The sequence below is a fragment of the Perca fluviatilis genome, chromosome 4 (assembly GCF_010015445.1).
Source record: "Perca fluviatilis chromosome 4, GENO_Pfluv_1.0, whole genome shotgun sequence".
Classification (NCBI taxonomy): domain Eukaryota; kingdom Metazoa; phylum Chordata; class Actinopteri; order Perciformes; family Percidae; genus Perca; species Perca fluviatilis.
The window spans coordinates 14,543,212-14,570,675 of record NC_053115.1 but is presented as its reverse complement, the minus strand read 5'-3'; the positions used below and the strand labels follow the sequence as shown (position 1 = coordinate 14,570,675).

General features: G+C 39.9%; 1 protein-coding gene across 2 annotated transcripts; it reads left to right on the top strand.

Moving 5' to 3' along the window:
* Positions 1-240: 240 nt before the first annotated feature.
* On the top strand, positions 241-27,083 carry gdf11 (growth differentiation factor 11). Of its 2 annotated transcripts, none has more exons than XM_039797288.1 (3): positions 241-1,148; positions 16,934-17,307; positions 23,611-27,083. In XM_039797288.1, the coding sequence occupies exons 1-3, from the start codon at positions 734-736 to the stop codon at positions 23,989-23,991; spliced, it is 1,170 nt and encodes a 389-aa protein (XP_039653222.1). In that variant the 5' UTR covers positions 241-733; the 3' UTR covers positions 23,992-27,083. The 2 variants fall into 2 exon arrangements, with proteins under 2 accessions (XP_039653222.1, XP_039653223.1); XM_039797289.1 differs by having other exon boundaries at positions 242-1,148; positions 23,614-27,083.
* Positions 27,084-27,464: the final 381 nt, after the last annotated feature.

The window sequence follows — 27,464 nt, the reverse complement described above, 5'->3', positions numbered from 1 at the left end:
ACATGATGTGGAGAATTCGGGTTGAATCGCGAAGCTTTTTATTTTTTTTATTTTACACTTATTAAGTTACGATTTATAACAACAGGCGCAGTGAGCCATAGTTTATGTCATCATCATAGTAACCTAATTGGGCAATATCTCTAATGTGAGACATTGTTTGTGCACTGTAAAAACATTTATACTCTCATAACAGTGCGTGCACCCTCCCTTCGCTCTGTCCCTCTTGACTTGGTGACAGACCTAAAAGCCTTTTGTTGCAATCTTAGCCAATGGAGACGGATTACGACACCGGGCAGCTGAGATATATAAAGAGCCCCTTTTTGACCGCACTTGCACATTTTTCAGTGACACTTCTGAACATTCACACACCTCAATGGACTAAATTGTACAGAAGACCCCAAAACAACCATTATACTACACGTGACCGGGCGATGCATTCATCAAACAGATAATTAGTTCACCTTCAATCCAAGCAGCCTGTACCGAGACACACTGGAACGTACTTTTTTTTTTTTCTTCTTTTTTTTTTGAAAATTTATTGCAAAATCTGCACAAAAAAAACAACTTCGGGGTGATCGTATTGGATTAGATGCATGTCACTGATTCCCTGCCTTTTGTAGGATAAGGCAAGGAGCGGCGAACATCCGAGACAGGGGATATAACGGGATAAAGCGAGTGAAAGGACAAGAAAAAGAAAGAAAAAAGTTACATTGCCTGGTGTCCACGCATCGTCATGCCGAGGTACAACTTCTTACTGTGCTTAGTGGTGCTCATATCCCTGGGAAAGTCGGGGAGCGATGAGCCCAATCTGCTGCTGCCTTCTGCCAGCGAGACGCCCACGGATGCCGGGCTGTCCCTGCTGGACGAGGACGCCGGTTCTCACGAGTGCTCCGCCTGTGTTTGGAGGGAGCAGAGCAAAGTGCTGAGACTGGAGACCATCAAGTCCCAGATCCTGAGCAAGCTGCGTCTGAAACAGGCGCCCAACATCAGCCGGGAGGTGGTCAATCAGCTGCTGCCCAAGGCGCCTCCGCTCCAGCAGCTCCTGGACCATCACGACTTCCAGGGAGACGCGTCGTCCCAGGATGAGTTCATGGAGGAGGATGAGTACCACGCCACCACGGAGTCCGTGATCACCATGGCCTCTGAGCGTGAGTAATAGTTTACAACCCAACAATATTGTCTCCAAATGCGTCATGCGCGTAATTGCGGAGCAGATAGGTTCAAGTGACTCAGGCCTGCTGCGTGGACAGTGGAGCTGCTGGGGCTCAAGTCAAAAACCAAACCTACTTTTTGAGATTAAGAATGGGGGTCCTCTCCCTGTGTCTGAAGCACTCTGATAATAATATTAGAAAAAGAGCTGTGGTCAGCTGCTGGCCACTGCTGTCAAAATAGGGATTAAGCTTGAAGCTGATAAATCAATAATCAGAAGCATAAAGAGCCTCATCAAAAAGCCTCTGAAATAGACAGCTCCAAACATGGCTTGATGAACTTTTGTTTTCATTGTGGTGCTGACGATGATGATGATTATGATTATGATGATGGAGGGCAAAGTCCTGTTGGAGCAGTCTAATATTTAGCTCCTCAGTACACCTGCTGTCATGTTTAAACATTCCCCCTTTCAGATAATATTCTGTGCTTGACGGGGAGTAAACACATGACAGACCCGTGTGAATGTCAAGTGCATCATTAATGATAATGCAGCATTTGGCTGGCAGTTGTATCACTTTATCCTTTATGTCTTCTTTTGCATAAAGGTCCTACATTCTGGAGTTATGAGGCCCTCTGATTATGGCCCCTCTAACAATTTGCTCGCCCTCTTATAATTTCCCATAAATCCCCAGATAAACCGCAGGCAGGCCCCTTGGAGACATTTTATAAAATTACTGTTGAACCCTGGCAGCTGTGCTCTATCGGTCTTTTATAGGAGGCTCTACCGGTTTCCCTGCTGTTTCTCGCAGTGAGAAAAAGTGTGTCCAAAAAGCTGCTATTGTTCCCCTCATGCAGCAGCCCCCTTTGGCCGCACTTGCCTTTTAAATGCGAAGTTTATGGGCGCAGCTCTTTTTTTTCCACCACGAGTACACAAAGACAGAAAATCACTTAGGGTCGAGGGGAGTGTGTGACCTTTTCCTGCCAAATCGTGGGGTTCAACAACATTTACACACGTAATATATTCTGCACAAGGCAGATAAAACACACTCCAAATAATCATTTTTTTTCACTCCATGATTGAATAAAGATATGGCTTTGTGCAGGAGACTTTGGCTTCACGTGTTGTCTGACATTATTAAATCCTCATTATTTTATCTATCTATCTATTTATCTATCTATCTATCATTAGTAGTAGTAGCTATAAAACATATTGTAGTTTAATAACACTTTTCCATCTTACCTGCCCTGACAGTCCCACCTGGCTCTGTCATGATAACAAATCAACCTTCACTTTACATGCTGTAACTGCAGACTCAAATGTCACTGTATTTTATCTACATATTTTTCTATTCCGACACTCTTTATCAAAGCTTTAAACTCGTTGAACCTTATAATTGTTTTCTCTGTGAGTTGTTTTTGCTCTGGACTGATGTGAGCGATGCAGTTCAGTTCATCCCAGGAGAACGGTGCACAGCTGATGTCTTAAATCTTACAGGAGAATTGAGGAGGCACCGTGAAGAATTTGATTTGTCATTGGTCAACCATTTGCTTTATGTGGCAGCTATTTTTAGGACATTTCCACAAAAGAAGAAATTGTCTTTAATGTGTGTGTATATATATGTTAATGTTAGATCATCTATCTATCTATCTATCTATCTATCTATCTATCTATCTATCTATCTATCTATCTATCTATCTATCGATCTCCCTCTGTCTTTATTTTTATATATACTTGCAAGCATCACATACACCCTATACGTATGTGATGCTTGCTGACAATGAAGATCTTATATAATAACTTGCAGTTATCTCTCTGATGTGCTGTAAATGCAGACAAAATGAAACTGCATGCTTAACACACTCATCTGCACATTACAAGTGAAATCAACAATATCCTCAAAGTGTATTTTTTACTCTTTGTTTTCAATCCTCTGCACGGCAACACTCGCACACAACGCACCATGCAAAGTGATTTGACTTTGATACCTTCTCAAGCCAGAAAAGGCATTATGCATGACGCCAGCTAATTGCATATTTCTAACAGCCTCATGCCAGCCAGAGGAGCTAATGACTGACATTACTGCTGTATCTGTCATGTTACAGCACTTCCTGTTCTTTTCTGTTTGCCTCATCTCTTTATGTCAGCTGCAGTTTTTATCATCTGCTCCTTCTCTCCATATCTCTCTCTCTCCCACTCTTCACCCCTCCCTCTACCCCCATCTTCCTCCCCGTAGCCCCCTCTCTCCTTCTTCTTCTCTTTCTCCGGTACTGATGGAAGAGTTGAGAGAATGAGTGCATCTCTTTTGCCTGTGGCGCCTTAGTGATCCAACAGGATTAAAAGTGCCTTTTCTGTCTCTCTGATAGAAGTAGGGCTTCAAACACTATTCCCTGCGCACCTCGAACCCAATCACCCTTTCACGGTCGTGCACACTGCCTTTGATAGGCCATGTGGGTTCACACAGTACATACTGAACTGGACCTGTGCCAGAGATGCTTCTTAGTATTCACTCAAGGTACGTGGGTGCCGCAGTGGGAGTTGAGAGGGTCCATGCTTCCTGGTCTCTAATTACTATGAAATTTCATGGAGAAGTACAGCTATTTATATCATAGTGCGGCACTAAAACCTCCTTATAGTGTGTTGTGTAGGAAACCGCTCCGCTCGCTGTTCCTGCATTAAAAATGAGTCAGTTTGGAGCCATTTATCAGGATCATCTTTTAGCGCAGCATCGTGAGCGAGTGTTGATTTTTATTAACAAATCTATTTGCATTGACATATGAGGTGTTTGTATTTGATTTATATGTGTAATTGTGCGTGCAAAGTTTGTATTCTAGAGCTGAGTTTTGCCTGAGGTGGGGTGAGGATTTGACCTCACTAGTCTCCCATTTGTCACCTGTCTAAGACATTAAGACCAGACCTTCCTCTCGCATCAGTCACCTCTCCTTCTTTCTTTCTTTCACTCTGTCTCTGTATGTATGTTTGATGCTGATTAACCCCACACTATTCAACTGTTCCATGAAATACTCCAGCAATATTAAATACTAAAAATCTAATTATTCTCTCAGAGCAGGAAAACAAGCAGGAAAACAATGAACAACAATAGACTACTCATGGGTATGACTAAGTTTAGGTTGTTTGTAAAAAGCTCAGTGTAGTCTTTATCATCTTTGCCCTTCGAGTAAACTTATTTTCTGTGCTCTGACATTTTGAGAGGTTTTGAGTAATTTTGAGATTGTCCAGTAAGAGAGAATCCAGCAGAGAGCAGCACTCGCTTACCCTCCCTCTGAGCCTTTATTCCATGTTTACATTTTTTCATTGCAATTTGTCCAAAACATAGGAAACCAGTGACCATCTGCAAGGAAAAACTTTACCTTTGAAAGGAGTGAAAACTGAGGTTTAGACATAAAGAAGATCACATTTGAAACATTTTTGAGTTCAGTTATTCTTGAAACTTCTGACTTTGTTGAACTATTTTATACCCACATTTTATCTTGTCCATTATGATTGTGTGTAAGCTGACATTAGTAAGTGCTATACTGGTATTATTATGTAATCCTGTTAAAATGAGGCACATTCAGTTCGAGCACAGGCTTACACAACTCTTGAGTTGAAAAATGAACATTTCCACACGTGTATAGGTACGAATGTACACATTTCCACATGTGCACACTTGCTTAGACACACGAGGATGCTCTAACACACACACACACACACACACACTCACACACAGTCACACACACACTCCAGAGAAAAGTTCTCCTATTGACAAAAAGGGTCACAGAGTTCACAGCTATGTGATATATTGGAAGAGGAGACTATTAACCTCATCGGGTCTCTTTCTTTGGCAGCAAAGACGAACCGGTAGTAACTTAAACACTTATCCCCCACCACACACACACACACACACACACACACACACACACACACACTAACCACTCCCACAAAAAACAAGTCTTTTATAGTGTTGACCCTATAAAAGGGTCATTTCCTGAAGGTGCAGGAACCATAAAAATTAAGAGGGAGAGCGCTAAAAGGACAGAGCAGCAGAAGTCGGACTGTCTTCAACTCACTGGCCAGTGTTTGCTGGAAGTTGATGACTATGTGAGGTTTTTATAGATTTATTTATTCCATGGAGGTCTCAGTTTGACGATGACACCTGTTCTCCCTGTGTAGTTGCTGGCATCAGTTGAGAGAAAGATAAACTTTGGTGTTGAATTGTTTGGACACTGGGGGGCACAACTGGTTTGTTTAAAAAGAAGTTAAAACATAAGAAAGAAAGGTATGTAGAAATTGCACAGCATACTGTCAACTTTATGGGTAATAAAATTTCAAAGGGACGTCTATTAATACAGGGACAAAATTTCCCCAGGACCTCAGGAATCTCACTCCTTCCCCTATTCCCACGCTCCAGTGTACCAGTCCTTGCAGCCAATCTTTTCTCCTGGCATTTGGAAATATGTTGCTTAGGAATTTAATGCATGCTTTACCAAAATTACAACACTGAGAAGATGGGAGAATGGATGTAACAATGTCAGTTTGGAGGCATGGTTATGAAGGAATATTTTTGGTCTCCTTATAAAAAAGAAAGACGGTCGCTGCTTTCACTGCTTGTGAGCACTGGTGAGCTCCTCATTGCCTCTTTAAAGGATTTCAAAGAGTGTGATCGAGTTAGGTGCACCATGGCTCACGCTGCGGGTATGAAAGGGGGAGGGGGGTGGAATGAAGAAGGGAGGGAGTCCGCAGGGAGCAGCAAGCAGCCCAGTCCTATCCTAAAGGGACAGAAATCATGCAATGGTTTTATAGGTACAATTAAAAAGACCTGAAACAGATGTTACATTTCACTAATAAAGGAAATAATTACTTCACACCAGTAATTAAGCCCTATGTAGGGACATGAGTGAGGAGGAGGAGGAGGAGGAGGAGGAGGAGGAGGAGGAGGAGGAGGAGGAGGAGGAGGAGGAGGAGGAGGAGGAGGAGGGGGGAGGAGGGGGGCGAAGAGATAAAATGAAGATCATTGAGGAGATTATTGTTGATGGATGCGTTCAAGCTCTGTGTGGTTGTGTGCAAGGAGCTGCTGAGGATCAGTTTATAGAAGAGTCCATTAAATCTAAGAGGCGTTTAAGCAAAGAAATGCTGCATTGGCATAACGCTTGATCCCATGAGGGAGCCACTGTGTCGGATAGAGGCACAATTAACAGTGGATTACCTCGTGATTAGCTACATGAAAATTTAATTAGCCTCTTTTCTGCGGCAAAGGAGAGCAGCTTCTCACTGTATTTATCACCTGTGGTTGTATTTCTGCCTGCCATACCCACATCACCCGAGGAAGTTCATTATGGAAAATGCACAGTCAAAGTGATTTCTTTAGGGACAAGTGCCAAGTTTGATTTATATAATGTACAGTACAGCTCATAAAGGGAACAATATTTTATTGTTCCTTAGAAAATCTCGAGGAAACAGTGTAGAAAAAAATGCTCCTGAAAGGGAGGGTTAGACACTAACGTCGTCTTTAGAGAAAACTCTCGGCTGAGACTCTGACGCTGACAGATTTGCTTTAGGGATTTTTTCCAGCAACTGAGTGTGCTCAAAAAGAAACACTTCCAGGAAAAAAACATGGCACATCCTTTGAGCGTTTAAGATGATCAAAAACTAATCAGTAGTCAACATGTATCTACTATAAAGCAAGTAATCTCTGTCTGTCTGTCCTTTGCAATATCTAGAGAGTCGTTGATCCAATCTACTTTACAGCTGGCGGGTGTATTGCTGGGTACCCAAGGACGTGCCTTATCAAATGTGGTGCAATTTGGACACGCAACATGTTTAATATTAATAAACTTTGAATAAACAAGTGGGGGCTTTGTGCAGCAGCAGCGGCGGGGCTTCATGAACTGAGCTGAGTCGAGCATGTTGTCCGCATAGGGCTATCAGCAACTAATACGCATATTTAAAAATGAATATCTCCGCTAAGTGTATTTCACCGTGTGTTTCTGACCGCGGATGCTGTATATACTAATGTCACAAACTCAAATTGTTTTCCATTTCTACTAACTTATAACACTAACAACGCTACTACCGGCAAAATATCTCTGCTAATTAAATCTGCTATTAATTACTTAATAACCATTTATAACCGTGGTTATGTCAAAGCAAGCGAGTAATTTGACTTTTTGGAAATGAATACCTCCACTACTATTTCACCACTGTTTCTGACAGCGAGCAGTGTTTTTCAGGGGCAGATTGAGTGATTTGGGGGCTGCGGCAAACTGCATCTTGCTTTAATTTTCATCCTTTCTCTAATCTTTCTAAGATTTTGGTATTGTCAGTGGTAGAAGAAGTACTTAAAACCTTTTTTTCTGAAGTAAAACTATTTGCTATTGATAGTAAAACTATTGATAACGCACAGTAAATGTAGCCTTCTGCATTCAAATGTTTACTTAAAGTGAAAAGAGAGGCATTATCAGCAGAATGTACTTACATTTACGTAAATATAACATCTATTGTCTATGTTAGTATACAGTTGAGTTGTATATTTTGTAAGTGATTTGGAGGCCTTGTCTGTCTGTATTTCGATTTTCTCGACAACCATTAAGCCGATCGACTTCACACTTGGTGGGTGTATTGCTAAGGACTCAGTGAAGTGCAGTGTTGAGTGCGAGCTCTTGAGATCTACAGGGCATATTTATAAGTAGTATGTTATGTACACACTGTGTTGTATATTGAGGGTGGACCTCTATTAACTGTTAAACTGCTGATCTGCATGCTAGGTACAGCAATCACTACTGCACATTCAAGAACAGATGAAGGAAGGAAGACCGAAGATATTACATTCGGTGATGTAACTTTGGTAATTAGCGCAGCGAAGTTAGTTAGCGAAAGAGCCTGGGCCCAAAAAGCTGCTTTCAAATGCTAGCAAATTACCAGTATACTCTAGCATTGCTTGGGGACGCAACTATGTCACGGCAGGTGTATTGCTCTGGACCCAAGGAAGTGCAGTGTTGAGTGTGAAGTAGTTTGGATGAGCAGTTCTCGAGAAAGCGGCAAACAGCAATACCGCAGGCCAAGCAATGGCCTGTTCCGAACAGGCACTGCATTAGTGTAAGGAAAGAAATTAAAGGACAAAAATAAGAAGCAGGTGAGGTGTGAGGTGTATTCAACCTCAGTTCATACACCAAAAGACATTAAATAAGAGACAAAAAGACATTGAAAACACCGATTGAATTAGAAAAATGAAAACACTGACAAATAGAATGACAGCAGATGAATACAGGATAAAAGTCAGGTGTTGATAATGATGGTCTTAAGATGGTGAGCAAACTAGTTTTTAATCTGCTATTCTGAAAATTTGTTCCAGCTATGTGGAGCAAAGAAACCAAATGGTGCGTCTCTGGGAACATTTTTCAGGCTGCTACCAGAGAGGCTTATTATGTTTGGAAGTTGTGTCTGTATCTGTATCATCTAATCATTGATTTGTTTTATGCTGAATCTAAGGCAATGTTCACACTTGACGTCTTTTTTTAAACTGCCAGTGTCATTTTACATCCTATGGAGTAAACCGTGTTTTTTGGAAAATGTCCTGAGCGCTTTTTTAAACACTGCCGCCAACGTTTTTTTCTTTTTCTTCTTTTTTTTCAACGTCTTTTAGAAGTTGAAAAAAGTTAAACTTTTCTGGAAAAAACGCCCTACGTCAAGCGCTTTTTTGACAGCTGACCAATGACAAGCGGAGTTGTGAGACCTGTCGTTTCCATAAGAACAAGAAAAAATGGAGAAGGTGCCGATACACTTGTGCTAGTGTCGGAGCACAGCGAGTTATATGATATGACCGGATGCTCCCTGTTCAGGGAATGACGGTTGGGGGAACTTGCTTTGTTTTATCGAACGTTAGGAGTAGCACCACTCCCTCTCTCTGTTCATTCTCTAGATCGCTCGACCGCGTTGTAATATCTAGCACCGCTCCACATAGCACTCTACTGTAGCAGTAGCTGTTGTTATAGCAACAAAAGACGCTGCATTTTGGAACCAAAACGCTGCCACCTTCTTTTATTTTTAACTACAAAAGCGCCTTAGTCAACTTTTCTTTTCAAAAAAGACGTCAAGTGTGATCATGGCCTAAACGTAAGATAGACAATATTAAACATTTTAAATGTAAAAGAATAGGGAGAATAGATTTTACGACTCCATAGTAAATTAAACACATGGTTAAGTTGATTTTGTCATAAAATGTCAAAAATGTACACTTCACTACCAATTTATGGGATATCATATGGATTAGGATATTAGTGCAGAGAATGTGTCTAATGCAATGCATTGTTACAGCAGCTCAATGCTGTCCTTGAATTATTTACCACACAGATGTACTGTAATATAAATTAATGGAGCTTTTCTCAGATCCGTGGAGAGTTGGATCTAGTACCATGTCTAAAAGAAACATGACCTCAGAGGTCAAACTTGAGTGTTTATACAGTGTGTGTTGTAGTAGGTTACTTGTATCGTGTGATAATTTAGAACAGGCTTTAAGATTTTTAGGTTAGGACTTTAGGTGTGTAGGTTTGTAGAAGTTTGCTCCGTCAAACAAGGCAACAAACTAAATCAACCAACAACAGAAAATCATCCAGTTTAAATTATAATGCTTCTGCTATAGGGTTTTGCATAAGGGTTGAGATGAAAAAACTAAGTGAACAACTGGTAATTTGTCTTATAGTAATGTTAGCGGTCACATGAACTAAAATAAACTGAATTGCTTTAGTTTCTGTTCTGTAAACATGTTTTGCATTGTTGTTGCATAGTGTGTATGTTGGGTTACCTGTGCTTGTTTCATTGAGCAATAGTAAATAAGTGAGTAGTAAAAGATTTCCTTGGCAACATTACAGTACAGGGAATTGATGACTGGCGGTGCAAATCATGTTGTTAATGGGTGTACATTTTGTCTTTGGGTTATTTAAATTTAATCAACAGATGCATCACGTTAACCAGTGAAATACTACTACTACTACTAATAATAATAATAATAATAATAATTGAAGAAATGTGTAGCACATTGTCACCATATTTAGTGACATGTAGTCAGCCTGCAAATAAAGAGATCTATGTATAGTTTTAAGTTTTTATCATCTAAATAATAATAGATGAAACTCTAACACTCTCAAGTGTTTATTTTCTTCATTCTGTTTTCCATCAGTCACCTCTGAGTTACATCCAGCCAATTCTGAAATGATAATCTCTCAAGGGGGTCACTGCCAAATTGAATGCCATTCACTCTGGGGTATACTAACACACTGTGAAGTTGCAGCACATTTCAGAAATTGAGTCCAAGACTAAGGAATCCATTTACACAAACTAAATTTGTGTTTATTGTATGTTTTTGCTGTTCGAATGATGCCTGTCAACTTGGTGAAGAATAAGTGGAGCCAAAGAAATGTGAAATCTACAATAATAACCAAGATACAAAAACATTGAAGAGAATTTCCACTTAAGAGCTTCATAATAACAAAACCAGAACTGCTACTTCTGCTTGATATGAGTTAACAAAACTGTTCTCAGCTTGCTTATTTTAGATTTAGTCATGTTTGTTTTAAAGACTTTCTCTGTACTTTTAAAGGCATGACATGGATTGAACCATCATGATCATGGGCAATATATGAACTGTTAACTGCTGTTTTAGATTGTCATCTTGCAGTGATGTTTCCTTTAAATACAAAAAAACACTGAATTCATATGTTAGTTATGTTATAGTATTAATTCATAATTTGACTGAAGAGTGTCCCCAGTCCAAAGCAGAAGCACTTAAAAAAAACAGAGCCTTCTATACATTTAAAACCATCTTTCTGTCTGGTCCTTTTTAGATATCTGCTTCATAGGGCTGTACCGAATACCATCTATTTGAGCTTCGAAGCTTCGGTGCTTTTCAACAGCGAATATTCGAAGCTTCGGCAGTGGGGGCAGCGGGGGAGGGGGGAGAACCAACATTTCCGACCACACTTGAAGGCCAAATTATTGTCCACAGCAAGTTGACATTGGGTCGCTTTTATCCAAAAGTTGTCGGACTTAACTTTTTTCTGCAGGCATTTCAATTAAAATGGAAAGACCCCCTACTGCTCAATACAAAATATGTAAAAAGAAAAGTTTGGATTTAACTTTTTAAAAACAGAGCAGAACGTTTAACGTCAGAGGACAACATTCTGCTAACGTGTATGTATGGATGCACACAAACACAAGCGGTGAGACCCCAGCATGCTTCCTGCTGTCCAGCTGTCCACCTTATTGCAGTTCACTGCACGCTCGCTCTTTTCATTCTCTGTCCCGACCTGCTGGAGCTGTCCCACAGACGTTCCCCTATTAATACAAACACATATAACCCCAACACAAAAAACAATGAGTCTGTTTGCTGAAGACAGTCAGTTTGGAGCTTGTGTGTGTGTGTGTGTGTGTGTGTGTGTGTGTGTGTGTGTGTGTGTGTGTGTGTGTGTGTGTGTGTGTGTGTGTGTGTGTGTGTGTGTGTGTTTGTGTGTGTGTGTGTGTGTGTGTGTGTGTGTGTGTGTGTGTGTGTGTGTGTGTATGTGTGTGTTCACTGAGCTAGAACAGGGAGCTTTAGGAGGTGTCTTTTGTTGCTCCTGGGGGGCTACTGTGCTCAGTCCTAATAGGAGTCTTGTGCCTGCCGTTGTCCCAGGGGAGGGCTTCTGAATGAGGGGGTCTAACTTCACACACACACACCCTCCTTTCCAACCCCAGCTCAGCTCAAGCCAGGCTTCCCCCACCACCCTTTCCTGTCCCTTGGGACTGACCAAGAGACAAAGAGGTAGTGAGGCTGGGGTGGGATGGGATGTTTCAGGGGGTGGACTGTGGCCCCTGTCTTATTAGAAGGGTCGTGAACGTGTCACGATGATTAATATGCCGAGGTGCGTAGGGATACCCTAGAGTCACATTTATTCAACACGAGGGCTCCCAAACACACACTCACCACAAAATGGCACATTTGCATTTCCCATTAAGGAAAGAAAATATTGATATATATGCAAATTAAACTACTATGTAGGTTTATACTATTTTGCATTATCCATTCGGACAATAAATGACCATTTCTCTCCCCAACTCATTTTAGCCACAGATTTTCACATGATTGGCACAGGTTACGGCACGTGTTCACAACGTGCACACGACTGCCTTTCAAGAGTTTGGATAAAGAAGTGAACTCTACCGAAGTAGGTTTTTAATATGATTTAGAAGTGTGAAGGTCATGTTTAGATTAAGAACGGTTCTGAATTTAATATATATATATATATATATATATATATATATATATATATAGATTTGTTGAGTTTTTCCAGGACAAGAATATATTGCACCCGCTGCACCTCATGTAAAACATAGTGGCAATATAAGAAATGTCCAAATAAGCAAGCACAAATATTTTAACTTAAAATTTTCTATAAAGCTATGACACTTCTTAAACTAACATATTAAGCTTTCTTGGGTATTTTATCATGTTCATGTATTATGACCATGTTGTGATCATTGGGTGGGGGTCGTGTTATTGCAGTTGGTATATTGACGTTGGCTCTTCATTTCTTAAGTTGATTGCATGGGGAAGCACAGAAATCAGTCAAAAAAGTGGAAATCTTTGTGAAGTCTTTTTTTATATGTCAAAGAGAAATAAATATAAATTGAACTAATTAAGAGTCTACCGTTTTTACTAGACTGCCAATATTAAAGCACGTCATTGGTAACATGTGTTAACTATTCATTGTATAACTACTCCTTAACTTCACCTCTACCATCTGTTTTCAACTGTTTAACTGGCTCAACATTACTGCATTTGATTATTAAAAGCATTTAACTTTGAAACAGGGTACGGCCATATTTAAATGGACAGATGGCATGGTGAATAAACCCTTATATACTATATGTCTCCCCCTAACATACACATATAGGAGGCTCTGGGCTAACTATGGGACACAGGTACCCAGGGAGTCCACCAGATGTTTGATAGGCTCACCTGCAGGCCTGCTGCGTGCTGGCAGTAAAATTCATGTGCTGCATATGCTGCAATTATACCACAGGGAAATAAGCTGCTGTAATAATGAGGTAGGCTGGGGACATGAGGAGGAAAAGCAAACAAGCCTGTTTCTTTCGGAAAAACACAGCCTCTATCCATACTTCACTTTACATGTTTTTTACCTTTTAAGTAAAATAAGTGTTATTACTGTATAGGGACTAGTTTCTATCTTCCATCTTCCGTTTGGCCTAGGAGACCGGTGTCCTTGCTGCAGTAGGTGGTGCTGAATGCCAAATCAGAATTCATATCCTTACTGCAGGATTGAAATCAGTGTTAAAACACTGAAGTATAACTGAGCAAATTGTTCAGGAAATTAAGCCATAAAAACAGTCCTGCAGTAAAATTATAAGCTCTTTTAGCAATAACATGTTATGGCAGCAGGAGCAAAGTTAGTTCAGGAAGAAGCAGTAAATGTCCCACTGGTTTTCTGTTCTTTACAAGCTAGCTTTGCTCGTTTTGCACAAGTGGAACACTCTGCCAAGACGTGGGGTGTAATTAGGCTGCAGGCATTCATCCTCAGTGGTTTGCCTCTGACTTGTGCACTTACAGGATCTATAAAGGCACAAATTGATTTTACCTATCAATGCAGTCATTGTTTAACATGACTTAGCTCATATGTTGTGCATGTGTGTTTAATAACCGGGGTCCTAACTGGATCACGGTGTATGGGCCCTGCTTCTCAGATTACTCTTTCTCAAGAAAAGGGTCTCTGCTTGAGAAGCTGAACCATTTAAGCTCTGCTGTGTTTGGTGGTTTGTTTCTTTTTTTTTTTCTACCAAGAACTCAACAAAAGCGTTACAAACTGGTAGCAAAGGAAGAGTTTGTCGGTCCCCATCTGTAGCGATTTAAAACAACAAAGAGTAGTAATCCCAAGTAAACCCCAAGCAAACTGCAGAATCATTCATTCCCAGTTTTGTGCTGATGAGCAAACACAACACTACCCACGTTAATTGCTGTGACCCCAGCAACCCACCAAAAGGAACATTGACATATTGTTTGTCCAGCGTGAGACACTGTATAATTTACACTCGCTAATGACTGTCCCTGGAAATACAGGCTGAAGGACCACGTCTGTCCCTGACTTGGCCCTTATTCAATGTTCGCCCTGGACTCTTCTAATGGATAGTCCATCTGTACCTCAGTGAATTTATCCCTCAATGCATGCCCATAATTCAATTACAACACTTGTTTAGTGTAAAAAAAAACAACAACAGCCCGATGCAGTGTTCTTCCCTGGTTGGTTGAGTTGAGTTTTGATAAACAATTCACTATTGGCTGGAGAATCTCCACCTTAATCAAAACAAAAACAAACTGTGACCGATTCAGCGCTGTTGGGACTCTGAGATTTTGGATTATTCTCTGGTTAAAAACATGCCATTTTGTGAAGAAAGACATATTACCATTGCCATGGGGTCGACCTTGACCTTCAAACTCAATCTGGCTATTAGGGCTGCCCCTCCCCAGAACCCCTGAGATGTAAAGAGGCTCACGGGTTTGACCCCTGATCCCATTTCTTAACTAGGCTGAGGTGCCAAATAACCTTTTGACCCAGGAAGCATTTGCAGGTTGCCTGAGCAACCTCAGATTTAGCAATGAGTGACAGGTCCGAATAGTTCTTTTTTTATCTGCTTTTTTTTTTTTTTAAGTAGGAACAACAACACTCGTCCGCAAGATAAATGACAGAAGACAACAGTTTATTTGCAAAAATCTAGAGTTGTAATATGTCAAGTATGCTCAGAGAAAATGGACAGATTAGATATTCTATTGTACTCAGCACATTATTATGCCAGATAGATGCAGAATAAATTTCCCTTAATAAATGAACGCTTTACATGGAAATGAATTTATGGATGCAACGGATGGATGTCAGTATATCAGATGGAGGTATATGTAAATGAACCATGAGCAGATTTGACATGTGGTGCAAATCAAAGAAACACCAGACAAGGATCATGACAGGAATATATCTCCCTATTTTAGGAGACGGCTTGTGTTCTTTGACATAACCCTTAATCCACACCCCAAATATATTTCAACAAGGGTGAGCCACTAAAAAACTTGAGATGTTTTAATTTTGCTAGTTGACCATGTAGACCATTTCATTACAATTGACCCAGGGGAATCTAAGGTTACCATCTGGCCATTGGCCACCATTACTGATCCTTGTTTTAATATGCAAATAGGTCTGTTTCTAACCTAGATGTAATCACAAATGTAACCTGACTGAATGGACCAAACAACAGGACCATGTGCACATGTGATAACGGACAGCCTTCATAACGGACAGAGAATGGCAGTTTACCAAAAAAAGTGCTCAGTTCAGTTCAGGTACTCCTGTTTTACATGTTACTGATTATCTTTTCTGGGTTAGGATTGTACTCTTTTTTTTCTGTAAATGACACTGACTCACACAAATTTTATCACAAAAAAAAAAAAGATTGGCTTTAAGATCAGTGTGCAAAACACATGCACATCTTTATTGTCAAAGTGCTAAGTCCCAAAAACTGCAACTGTGATTTCTGCCGGCTCCCTTTAAAATGTCTCCCTTATTACATTTGGGAAAGTATTTTTGTATATTCGTCAGATACCGATGAATTAAACAGACTCACGTTGTGTTATTGAAGAAATAGTTCTAAAAAGAAACGTTGTACTTTTCCTAATAATAATTAATATAATTAATATAATAAATAAAGTAAAAAGCACCAAACATAATCAGCGGCTTTTCATCGCTGCGGTGAGAGCCATGTAACTTAAAATGTTTGGTGATGGACTCAAGCAAAAAGTTAACAGAGGAGTTGGGTGTTAAAGTGTCGGTACCTGCCTTGACCACTGTCTCTCGTTTCATGCATAATATGGTATTTGTTAGGATGATAGAGGAAAATGTTTGCAGTTCAATAATTAAACCGCCCTATTTACTGTGTGAATTTATGTAAGCTGTGCTAAAAAGTACAGTATGAGCTAAGTTACTCATAAAACTGCTGAGAGATGTTGTGGATTATGTGTGCCCCTTTGGGAGTAAATTCTCTTTTATCTTCAAGTCCTCGCTTGACTCCATCAGACAGGATCCCTCTCAGTTATGTGGCCGAGTATTATTGAAGTTATTAATAATACATGAATGAAGAGAGTCATGGTTTGTTCCTTTGTTGAATGACTGAGCATGGATGCAGCTGTCTGTTTTATTTGTGCTGGTTAAATATATATTTCTGAAGCCCTCGGTCAGGCCCAGGGTTGTTGTTTTTTTCATTCCATGTTTTGCGACTTGGAACCTACATTGAGTTGATAAAAAACTATGCATTTTTCCAAAGACTGTGTGTTGGACTGGGGTTTTCTAATAAAAAAAGCTGCTGGTGCACAGAAAGTGATGTGTTTGCAGCCAAGACAGAAAGAGCACAATTGAATTAACAGAAACTCTGGGGGGGCCAAAATAACTATGTGAATTATGTAAATAAAATGATTTTGGCACACACACATTAAAGCAAATTGCATGTTGTGAAAAAAAATGACTTAAAAAAATATTTTTGGGGGCATTATTATGCTTTTTTTGATGATCAAGAGTAGGATGATGACAGGAAATGAGGGAACAGAGAGATGGGGAATGACATGCAACAAAGGTCCCATTGACGCGTACTGGGAACAGTGTTCAGTGCTGTTTCAATTATGATGATCTTGATGATATATGTATACAGTATACTGCATATACAGTACAGTACATCTATAAACTGTCCTCTTTTCCACAGCGGAGCCCCTGGTGCAGTTCAACGGGAAGCCGAGCTGCTGCTTCTTCAAGTTCAGCCCCAAACTGATGTTTACCAAGGTGATAAAAGCCCAGCTGTGGGTGTACCTGCGACCGCTGCAGCAGACCTCCACTGTCTACCTGCAGATCCTGCGGCTAAAGCCTGTCACGGAGCAGGGCAGCCGCCACATCCGCATCCGCTCCCTGAAGATAGAACTCAACTCCAGGGTCGGCCACTGGCAGAGTATTGACTTTAAGCATGTGCTGCAGAACTGGTTCAAACAGCCCCACACCAACTGGGGAATCGACATCAACGCCTTTGATGAGAGCGGCAATGACCTGGCAGTTACCTCGCTGCGACCTGGGGAGGAGGGGCTGGTAAGGACCATCAGACCTGTCCCTGGGGCAGGGGAGATATCACTTCTCTAGCTTTATTATGCAAATATAAATTTCATATTTCAATCAAAGGAGGGCAGCTAAATCGAGTAAGTGGAAGAAAAAACAACTTGATTCAAAGAGAAATGTGGATGTGCATTGATAACTGGACGGAACTAAAATTTACTTAAACAAATATTAATAGAGAAAAAGGATAGAAATTATACCATGTCATGCATGTCATCTCCCTTTCTCTCTTTCCACATATGTTCTGTTAATCTCTACTGTCAAGTCTTAATGTAAAAAGTAAGTTAAATATTTACACAACATTGCTAGCAGTCACAATCTAGTGAGGATGTAAAACAGTCTGCAACTGATGTATAAAACCTTTTTTTGTTATCAAATTTGATGTTGCCCTACAATATACAGTACAGGCCAAAAGTTTGGACACACCTTCTCATTCAATGCGTTTCCTTTTTATTTTCATGACTATTTACATTGTAGATTCTCACTGAAGGCATCAAAACTATGAATGAACACATATGGAATTATGTACTTAACAAAAAAGTGTGAAATAACTGAAAACATGTCTTATATTTTAGATTCTTCAAAGTAGCCACCCTTTGCTTTTTTTATTAATAAGGGACAAAATTCCACTAATTAACCCTGACAAAGCACACCTGTGAAGTGAAAACCATTTCAGGTGACTACCTCATGAAGCTCATTGAGAGAACACCAAGGGTTTGCAGAGTTATCAAAAAAAACAAAGGGTGGCTACTTTGAAGAATCTAAAATATAAGACATGTTTTCAGTTATTTCACACTTTTTTGTTAAGTACATAATTCCATATGTGTTCATTCATAGTTGTGATGCCTTCAGTGAGAATCTACAAAGTAAATAGTCATGAAAATAAAGAAAACACATTGAATGAGAAGGTGTGTCCAAACTTTTGGCCTGTACTGTAAGTAAATGTAGTAGTACACAGTAAGTGAGTAGTATACAGTTGGGTTGCATATTAACTGCTTTGGGGGGCTTTTATTATGTCCTGTTAAGTTATTATGGAGCACAATGGTCCTCAAGAAAGCTGCAAGCAGCAACCCGAAGGCCAAGTAATCAGCCCGTTCCAAACAGGCGCGTTTTGATGGGCACTGCACTAGTATTACCAAATTGTGGATTTGACAAAAAAAGACGACATGCTACTTAAAATGGGTAGTTTATTGATACATCATGTATTTTCGACTCTAAATACCACTGCACTCTATTTGAACATGTCAGTCATGACCACTCTATATTTAGTTTAGTCCAGAGAAAACACAGCTGCTTTGTTTGGATCAACCTTCACCATTCACATATTCTCCTTTAAGAAACCTAAATTGAATGTGTGTCTTCTCTGCACACGCACCATTTTTCTTTCCATGTGGTGGTGAAATTATTCCTAGATAGACAATTATGTTAATTCATATTTTACTCTTTGTAAAATGTGAACGAATCATAACCTAATGTTGCTCTGAATAGTTTCTTTAAAGATTTTCACCTTAGGCTGTGAACCATTTAGCCTCATGTTGCCTCAAACCCTGAGAACAGGATCTTTATGTTTATTTGTTTATGTTTTTATTTAAATGTTCTGGGTTTATGTCTAGTGTAATATATGGGTTTACACGGATTAGTTTAAACTTAAAGCAAACCCATCCGCGAATCATTAATCCAGTTAGAAATCCCAGAGTTACTATGACTGACAGTTACATACAACATCCACGTTGAATTATGTAGGCCACTCATCCCAGTTAAGCAACACCAAGTGGTCATAAGACACATATCAGAGGTCAGCTCTGGTGTCTTGGCCAATACATCTCTGAGCACACAGCAGTGTGCAATATTATTCTTGAAAAAAAAAAGGAAAAGATCAAAAACACAGGCAAGCGTACCAAATAAAACAAAACACAACAAGCAAAGAACTCTGCTTCTCCTTGATCCTCTGGGTCTTTTTTTCTACAACAAAAGCCTTAAAGCCAAGCTGACATGGTCTCACCCCAAAGGCCTTTCAGCTTATTTCCTCTTTTGAATGCGTCACAAAAAACTGTGTTCAAGCCCAGCTGGAATCACTGTGGGGAGAGGAAGGCTTTGTAAAACAAACATGATGGAGTAAAATATTTGATCCGTTTGCTTTGCCCAAAGTTCAAGGTTATGGTAGCATTCAGATGACCTCCTGGGTCATGGATCAAACCCAGTATACAGAGTCAGCCATCAGCGTTAGAAAAGGATCATTTCTATCAATGCTCTTTGAATCGCTGCTTTATATTATTGGCATGTTGTGCTTCTACTAAATGACAAACCAATTCATATATTTTTGTGAAATATCAGATGATGCCACTCTCGGCTTCTTTCGGGTAGTCCATGTGTCAGTGTTTTAGTTTGGAGAAAAAACTGGTAACCAAAAAAAACCTTTACCCCAGGTAAATCCCATGAGATTTCAAAATCTCTTTTTCAAGGTAGCCCTGCAGCAACACAGTGTTTCAAATAACCTACATGCAAAAATTAAAGGGGTGCTATGCAGTTTTGGCCATTTCTTCGCTGTTTTCTCACTTTTTGCTCGCAGGTTTCTCTATAGAGCTCCCCCTACAGCTTGGGAATAGATATTTGGCAGCTCCCATGTTTACTTGTGTCCGACTCCTCGCTCAGTCAGTCTGCCATTTCCTCTTTCTCTGTTCCTCCGACAATGGTTTCCTAGCTTTCTGCCACTTTTTTTGCCGGCTCAGCCGTGATGATAGTGTGAAAAACTCCATCGCTACCTTGTTAGCCGGTTCCTGAATGGACTTATGTGTGCAGTGCCGTGAAGCAATTCGTTACATCGCGAGACCTGATATCATGCGGTGGCTCGCCGGCCAAAAGTTGCAAGGATGGTTTTTCCGCTCACAGGCGCTAGGGGGAAGCGAGACAACCACCATTCAACCCAAATTCAACTCTGAAGCTGTTCAGTTAAGGTAAATTAAGCTAAAAAAAAACTGCATAGTTCCCCTTTAAAGCAAAATGTCTGCTGTGAAATGAGGTCTATTCTGTTGTCAGGATTACTAATCAGATCACATTTCTCACTTTACAAACTATTGAGCTGTGGAGATGTCTATCTGTCTATGGCCTTTAACTGTAATCAGGTTTGTTTTATTTCAACCATCTGTGACAATCCACAGGTTTGCCCTATTGGTTTGGTTTATTTTAATATTTATTATTATTTTATTTTGTCTGAAAAGCACAGGTGTTACTAATAACATTAACGATGACTCTTTATTGGCATGACAGTGTGACTGTAGCCTCTCTTCCACAAAGATGATTTTTCCCCTGACCAATAACTCTGGCATAATGCTGCCCCACTGTGTGATTTTAGAAAACATGCTGGCATTCCGGAAGCAAAAGGGACGTGACGTGTACAGCCCAGTTCAGACCAAAGATTATTGACAAAACTTACAACTACTTGCAATGTGCCAGTCTGCAACTGACTTGACCAGCTGACTTCACTGAGTCGATTGGCTGTTGAAACAGGTGACATCCCTTAAGTTCTTAAACCAGCCACTGGCGACTTGATCAGCTGTCTTGAGTCGAGCTGAGGCGGGCTAGGTTCAGAGGGCTGCAACTTCTCCCTGCAACGTTCTAAAACGGTTTAATCTCGTCGCGAATCTTTGGTCTGAACTGGTCTTAATGCCTCTGAACACCCACACAGGTGATTTTAGTTATTTGGGCTGATTAGATCTCTGCTCAGGTTGAAAGTGGGCCGGAGCCTAGATGGGAATTTATTACGTCACAAATCTTTTCTACCAATAAGAATGATAAAGCTGTCATTTGCCCTGCCCTATCAGGTGCAACAAAGCTAACCAGGAACTAGGAAGATGTCAGTCAATCAGTCTAGTCACACCCACACAGTCCTGGGACGAGGTCCAATCAGCCAGATTAACTGAAAACATCTGTGTGGGTGTTCAGGGCCTTGAACACAACAGCATCCGCATCTAGTGTGCGTGTGCGTGTGCTTGTGCTTGTGCGTGTGCGTGTGCATGACATTGATTCGGCTCTGTGACTACCTCCACTGCCAGTTTAACGGTGGAAGAACTCTGTCCCCCCCATTCCATGTCCGTACCTTTTATACAGAACGGCAAGGCGGAAAAGCAGTGCAACATTCCCGCATGCACAATACCAGTACCATGAAACTGAAGCAGCTAAATGGAATTCAGCCATCATTTTAAATATTTATGAAAAAGGCTTAGTGGGCTGTTTTTGTAACTGTTTATAGCAGATCATCAGTTTGTGTTTTAGTTTTGCAGAAATAATTTATTTTGTATCTGGACTACATTTTAATTACTTATTTGATTATTCAGGAATTATTTCTAGAGGGAAAGGTCACACTCCAAAGCTACGTGACATGTTGAAAGGGGAAGCTTTAGGAGTTTGTTTCATTGTGTTTGGTGACTAACACCTCTGTTGACATCAACACGTAATTTTCATCTTTTGGATTTCTTGCTGCTGTCTACTTCATTTAATAAAACAGAATGTCAAAAGTCTTAAACCTAGCATCAAAAACATCATGTCAAGATCCGATATAAGTATGGCTTCAAATAAAAGCCATGGGACCAAAAGCATTATCTTATTTCTTTTAATACAGTGTAACTACCACATTTTATAGCATTTATTATTTCATTTTTCATTTCCATTGTTATTTAGTTTCTCTCTTTTGTAATGCTATTTCTCTCGGATAGTTTCAATCTATGCGGAAATCACATAATTAGAATACTATGTCCTGAACACTTTAATTCACTTTGTATAAGCAGTTTTTACATTTGGCATCTTTAGTTAAGTTTTGGAAGTACTTAATGCTGAGCTACTGATCTGTAGCTTGTAGTCCAGTTTCTGTGAGTTTGTAGGTTAGCTGAGGCATGAATCGACACATGCAGTTGTCAATTGATTTTGTGCCTTTACTTGAAGAAGAAAAAAAGCAAATTCCATATGCAGTCCTCCTTTGCATAAATGTTTTGGTCCATAAGAGCTTTTTGAAGCTCCTTGTCCTCATCAGCCTGACAAAGATGTTTTGCATCAACAGACCTTTTTTCACAGTTCACATTCTGAATTGCAAGAGCAGGAAAAGCACAGGTGGAACTAACTTCGTTAACGATGGCAGTGAGCCATCGTGCACAATAGCAGAGCACTAGAACTGCTCAAACTAAATGGGATGCAGCCATTGTTAATGTTATTAATTACATATATATATATATATATATATATATATATATATATATATATATATATATATATATATATATATATATATATATGTTTTTGCATAACATATGCAGCTAAAGCTGGGAAACAATTAGCTTAGCATTAGTATAAAGACTGAAAACAGGAGAAAACCGTTAGCCCAGCTCTGTTCAAAAATCTGCCTACCAGTACATTTGAAGCGTTTTTGTTGTTGTTGTTGTTGTTGTTTAAATCCGTACACAGACATGTAAAAATGCCACTTTGAGGTTTAATGAGACTTGCATGTTGTAACAATTTCTTGGCAAATAACTGCTGGGAGCTGTAACTTCCCAGATTCTTGCTGTTGCTGTGAGGTTGCCAGGCAACCAGCAGAGACACAGAAGGGCTAAGCAGACGGATAAACTTTGTTGTTCGTCAAGAAATAGTTACAGTACGTAAACCACAACTTGTCATTTTAATCTTCAGTTTGTTCACAGATTCAAACAACTAGACACAGCATAGTGAGCTTTAGAGGTGTTGGTGGGCATATTCCCAAACTTTGGAAAGAACAAGACTTGCTGTTTCCTCCTGCTTGCAGTCTCGATGCTAAGCTAAGCTAATAACCTCCTGGCTCTAGGTCCTTTGCCAATGCACAGACATGAGATGGGTACCGATCTTCTCATCTAACTCTGCAAAAAGAATGAGCATATGTCGTGGCCGGGTTGGCTCAGTGGGTAGAGCAGGCGCACATATACTGAGAGGTTTATGCCTCGACGCGGAGGTCCAGGGTTTGAATCCGACCTGTGACGATTTACTGCATGTCTTACCCCCTCTCTCTCCCCTGTCCTGTCAAATTAAAGGTGGAAAAGCCCAAAAAATAATCATAAATAAGCATATGTCCTTTCAAGACATTAATTTACATTAAGCACTGATGTCATATGCTGTAGATGTATGTAGACGAATTGTCATAAAATCATGAACTTCTTGTAAAATAATTGTATTTGCCTTGTCTGATAATGTCAGCCGTGTTGTTGTTCTCTTATAACCACCTCTTCCTCTCTGTCCTGCCGCTCCTCCCCCTGATTCCAGCAGCCGTTCCTGGAAGTGAAAGTTCTTGAGACGACCAAACGCTCTCGGAGAAACCTCGGCCTCGACTGCGATGAGCACTCCACCGAGTCTCGCTGCTGTCGCTACCCTCTGACTGTGGATTTCGAGGCGTTCGGCTGGGACTGGATCATTGCCCCGAAACGCTACAAAGCCAACTATTGCTCTGGCCAGTGCGAGTACATGTTCATGCAGAAATACCCGCACACCCACCTGGTGCAGCACGCCAACCCCAGAGGCTCCGCAGGGCCCTGTTGTACCCCGACCAAGATGTCTCCCATTAACATGCTCTACTTCAATGACAAGCAGCAGATAATTCACGGCAAAATCCCAGGGATGGTGGTGGATAGATGTGGTTGCTCTTAGGCTGCAGGGGCGACGCACACTTGTGTACAGCCACCATCGCATCAAACCACCCAAAACCCTTATGGAGCTCTCCCCTGACACCAGAACCCACTCTTCGGCACCAGATTTCACTTTTGCTCAGCCACAAAAATCATCCCACTGGGTTTCCATTTTTCCAGTAATTAAATTGATTCTAACTGTTAAAAAAAAAAAAAGAAAAAAAGGAAAAAAAAATTATAAATGAAAAAGACTGAGTGATGGAAATACAGTACATTATGAATAATTTAAAGAAGTTGTCTTTGTGGAGCAGCTTCAGAAATTGGTAAAAGAGACAAAACTATGTTATAGATTATGTTACGAGTAAGTTTTGTGGATTTTTAAAGTTGTTTTTGTTTTGTTTTGTTTTAAATAGCATCTTTGTGAAATGTCCAGGTTAGTGGATTGAGATGACAGGAGACATAAGCATTTACAATATTTTAAAGCAATTCCAGTCCTAAGGTGAGTTTGGAAATACTTAATTTCACAAATACGCTTACTTACGGTTCAGATTTGATCCACAAAAAATGTTTGCAAGGGGGCATAATCAGAATTATTTTGCAGTCCGTTACTTTAACAAAAATAACTAAATCCGTACTAATGTGAGGAGGGTTCACCATTAGAAATACTCTTAGTATACATCCAAAATCTTGTTTACAGGTGTTTAGAGATGTGCTCTAGAGATGTAAAGTGTTGAGGAGATCCAAAACTAAACCTATACCCTCTATTCATGTATAACACCCCAGTGTGACATTCTCGAGTATCTACGAAACCTTTCACAGTTACTTTGATCTTTTTTATTTGTAGTCTTGTAAAACTCAAAAAGGGAGAGCAGAGGTTATACTATTTTAACTTTTTAAATCAGATAAATAAAGCCAGTATAGCTATTTCTGCCATTCTGCAAAAGTAGATAAGACATATTTAGGATTCACTTCCACACTAAGTCTAAAACTAAGAACTGTACTGTAGATCTCTGAAGTCATTCAGCAGCACCGTCTGGGAGAGGAGGAGGAGCAGGATCTTGCAGGATCACAAGAACCCGACACATTTTCTTTCTTCTACATGACAAAAGGAAAATACACTTTAACGCCTTCAACTTTTGCATTAAATGTTTAAAACTGAGACGTAAATGCACTGTTTCATAACTTGAAGAGGCCTGGGACTGAGCATGTAATAACAAACGGAAAGCAAAATCCTGAAATTAAACACACAAGGGTGACAGTAATGCTCAGATGTTCACCCTGCTGTGAATTATTGAGCTGAAAAAAGCACAAAACAGCATTAAAGTATTATGACTAGAAGTTTACACACTTATACTTCCAGCAGTGTTCGCATCCATGTTAAAAAAAAAATACACTTACATTTAGAAAGAGCAGTAGCTTACTCATGTAGAGCCAGTTCATTCACTTTATTAGTTTCAGAAAAGATAAAAATACAAAATCCTTTAACTGCATTGATTGTACTGTCGCCTACTCCGAAATAATAGCTTTTATAAATCACAACCAACCGAATAACACGTGCAAATCAGAGAATGTAACTCAACCACTGACTTAAGTTTAGAGAACATATTTGATTGTGTTTTGAAATGCCCCCATCCACCTCAACTGTATCGTCATTATCATAAAATATTGTTAGTGCTTGAACACAGAGTAGATTAGTAACGCTTGAAGTCTGTCTTTGTCTCCTGGATGTCAAAGCAAAGATATCCTTTTGTTGTAAACGAAAGCACTATGCTGTTGGATAAAGGAAGAGCCTTCTGACATTATATATAAATGATATATGTATATATTAAAAAAAAGGGGTACAAAAACCTTTTTTGGGGCACTCTACCTTACCAACAATAAATTTTGCACTATGGGACGTTCATGGCGTGAGGAGGTAAAGTGTTGTTTGTGTTTTACCATGCACAAGAGAGCTTGTACAGTATAGGATTAAAAAAAAAAACTTTTCAAGCTTCTGGTGACAAACCATGAAATAGAGAGGTTTTCACTTCTTTTTGATACCATCACGCTTTCCTGACTTTTGTCTGAAGCGGGTGCCTGTCCATACACTCACACACTTTTATCCAATCTGGAACCTGGACGTACTGTACCAGCGGCCTGAAAGGCCTCCTTGCTCACTTTGGGTGATAAGTCATGTGTATAATAAGTGTCTGGATCATTGAAATAGAATGCTTTAACTGGAAATGGCCCACCCACCAACTTTAATCTGTTACCATGTTAGAGAGACTACGTCCTTTTGACTTTAACAATGTGTCGACTGTCTTGCATAGACATGTTTTTGCCTTTGTGTGTATTTTAAGTGAAAGCACCCATGTAAGAATGGGAGGAGTATCCAGGGATTGTTAGCCAAAGTAGAGGATGACATGTTGTGTGCTGTAACTTTTGTGATCGCAGGAATATGCTAGAACATTACAAAGGGAGGAAAAAGCTGGTTTAGGGGCAGTGGTTGGAAATAATTCAACTGGTCAATTGTCTATTTATTAATATTAATTACAATGCATTTCTAAGTCTGTCTACCTCACTTTAGCCTCCTAGAACCTTTTTTTTATTTTTTTTTATTTGTCATTGAATAATCTTTGCAAACATTTAACCTATAAGAAGCCCCACCCCCCAAAAAATGTAGATGAAAACCACAGGGTCTCCTTGCTCTCAGGTTCAGATTGAGTTATTGACAGAGTGACTGATGGTAGCGGCTCTGGTAATGTGTGGTCAAAAGAAATAATTAGCTGTGCCCACATCTATGGCTTGTTGAGAAGTTGCATTTTGAATTTAAGTGTTTGTATACTGGTATGTGTGAGAGTGTTTTCATATAAATATATGAGAGTAAGAAATCTCTATGTAAATACCTACCCAAATGTTGACATTTATGATGTTTTGGACAGGTTCACCGCTTCTAATGTTTTTCTCACTTCCCCCCTTCATTCCTCCATTCTTTGTGTAGTTTTTAAAAAGAATCACCCCAACTTTGTAGTTTAATGCTTGTGCATATAAATAACTGTTCAATTGTTATTTTTGCCTTTTGTTGTTTATTTACTGTCATTTTTCTTTTGTACAATAAATCATTTATTTAGCTTATGGGATTTGTTGTTTCTGTTCACTATCTGCTCAGCACCAAACAGCAGACAAAGTTAGGAGTTGGTAGAGACCAAAACCAGAGTTGGAAGAGAGTGAATATTGGACTTACATTCATCAGGTGCCCAGAAGGAGAAAAAAAAACTGTGTTTCTACGTGTCTGCTGCATGTGTAAACAGGCTACTGTTTGCTAACAGGTACACAATATAAAAAGGTGAAGATGTCAGAGTTGTGTTCACAGCTTGTTTTGCTATCACTTTGAAGGTTTAACAAATGTCTTTTAGTTGGTAAAGACTTGAGTAGCCTAATGTGTACATCGGTTGCAAGGAAACATCTGTAGTTCTCTCTAGTCAGAAGCAATCAACCATGAAAGCAGTAACTACC

Bases quoted from the DNA above. Each gene is read 5' to 3' on its own strand.
- gdf11 (XM_039797288.1), top strand. From the start codon at position 734: ATGCCGAGGTACAACTTCTTACTGTGCTTAGTGGTGCTCATATCCCTG. The intron at 1,149-16,933 runs GTGAGTAATAGT...TCTTTTCCACAG, and splicing joins GATCACCATGGCCTCTGAGC to CGGAGCCCCTGGTGCAGTTC. The intron at 17,308-23,610 runs GTAAGGACCATC...CCCTGATTCCAG, and splicing joins GACCTGGGGAGGAGGGGCTG to CAGCCGTTCCTGGAAGTGAA.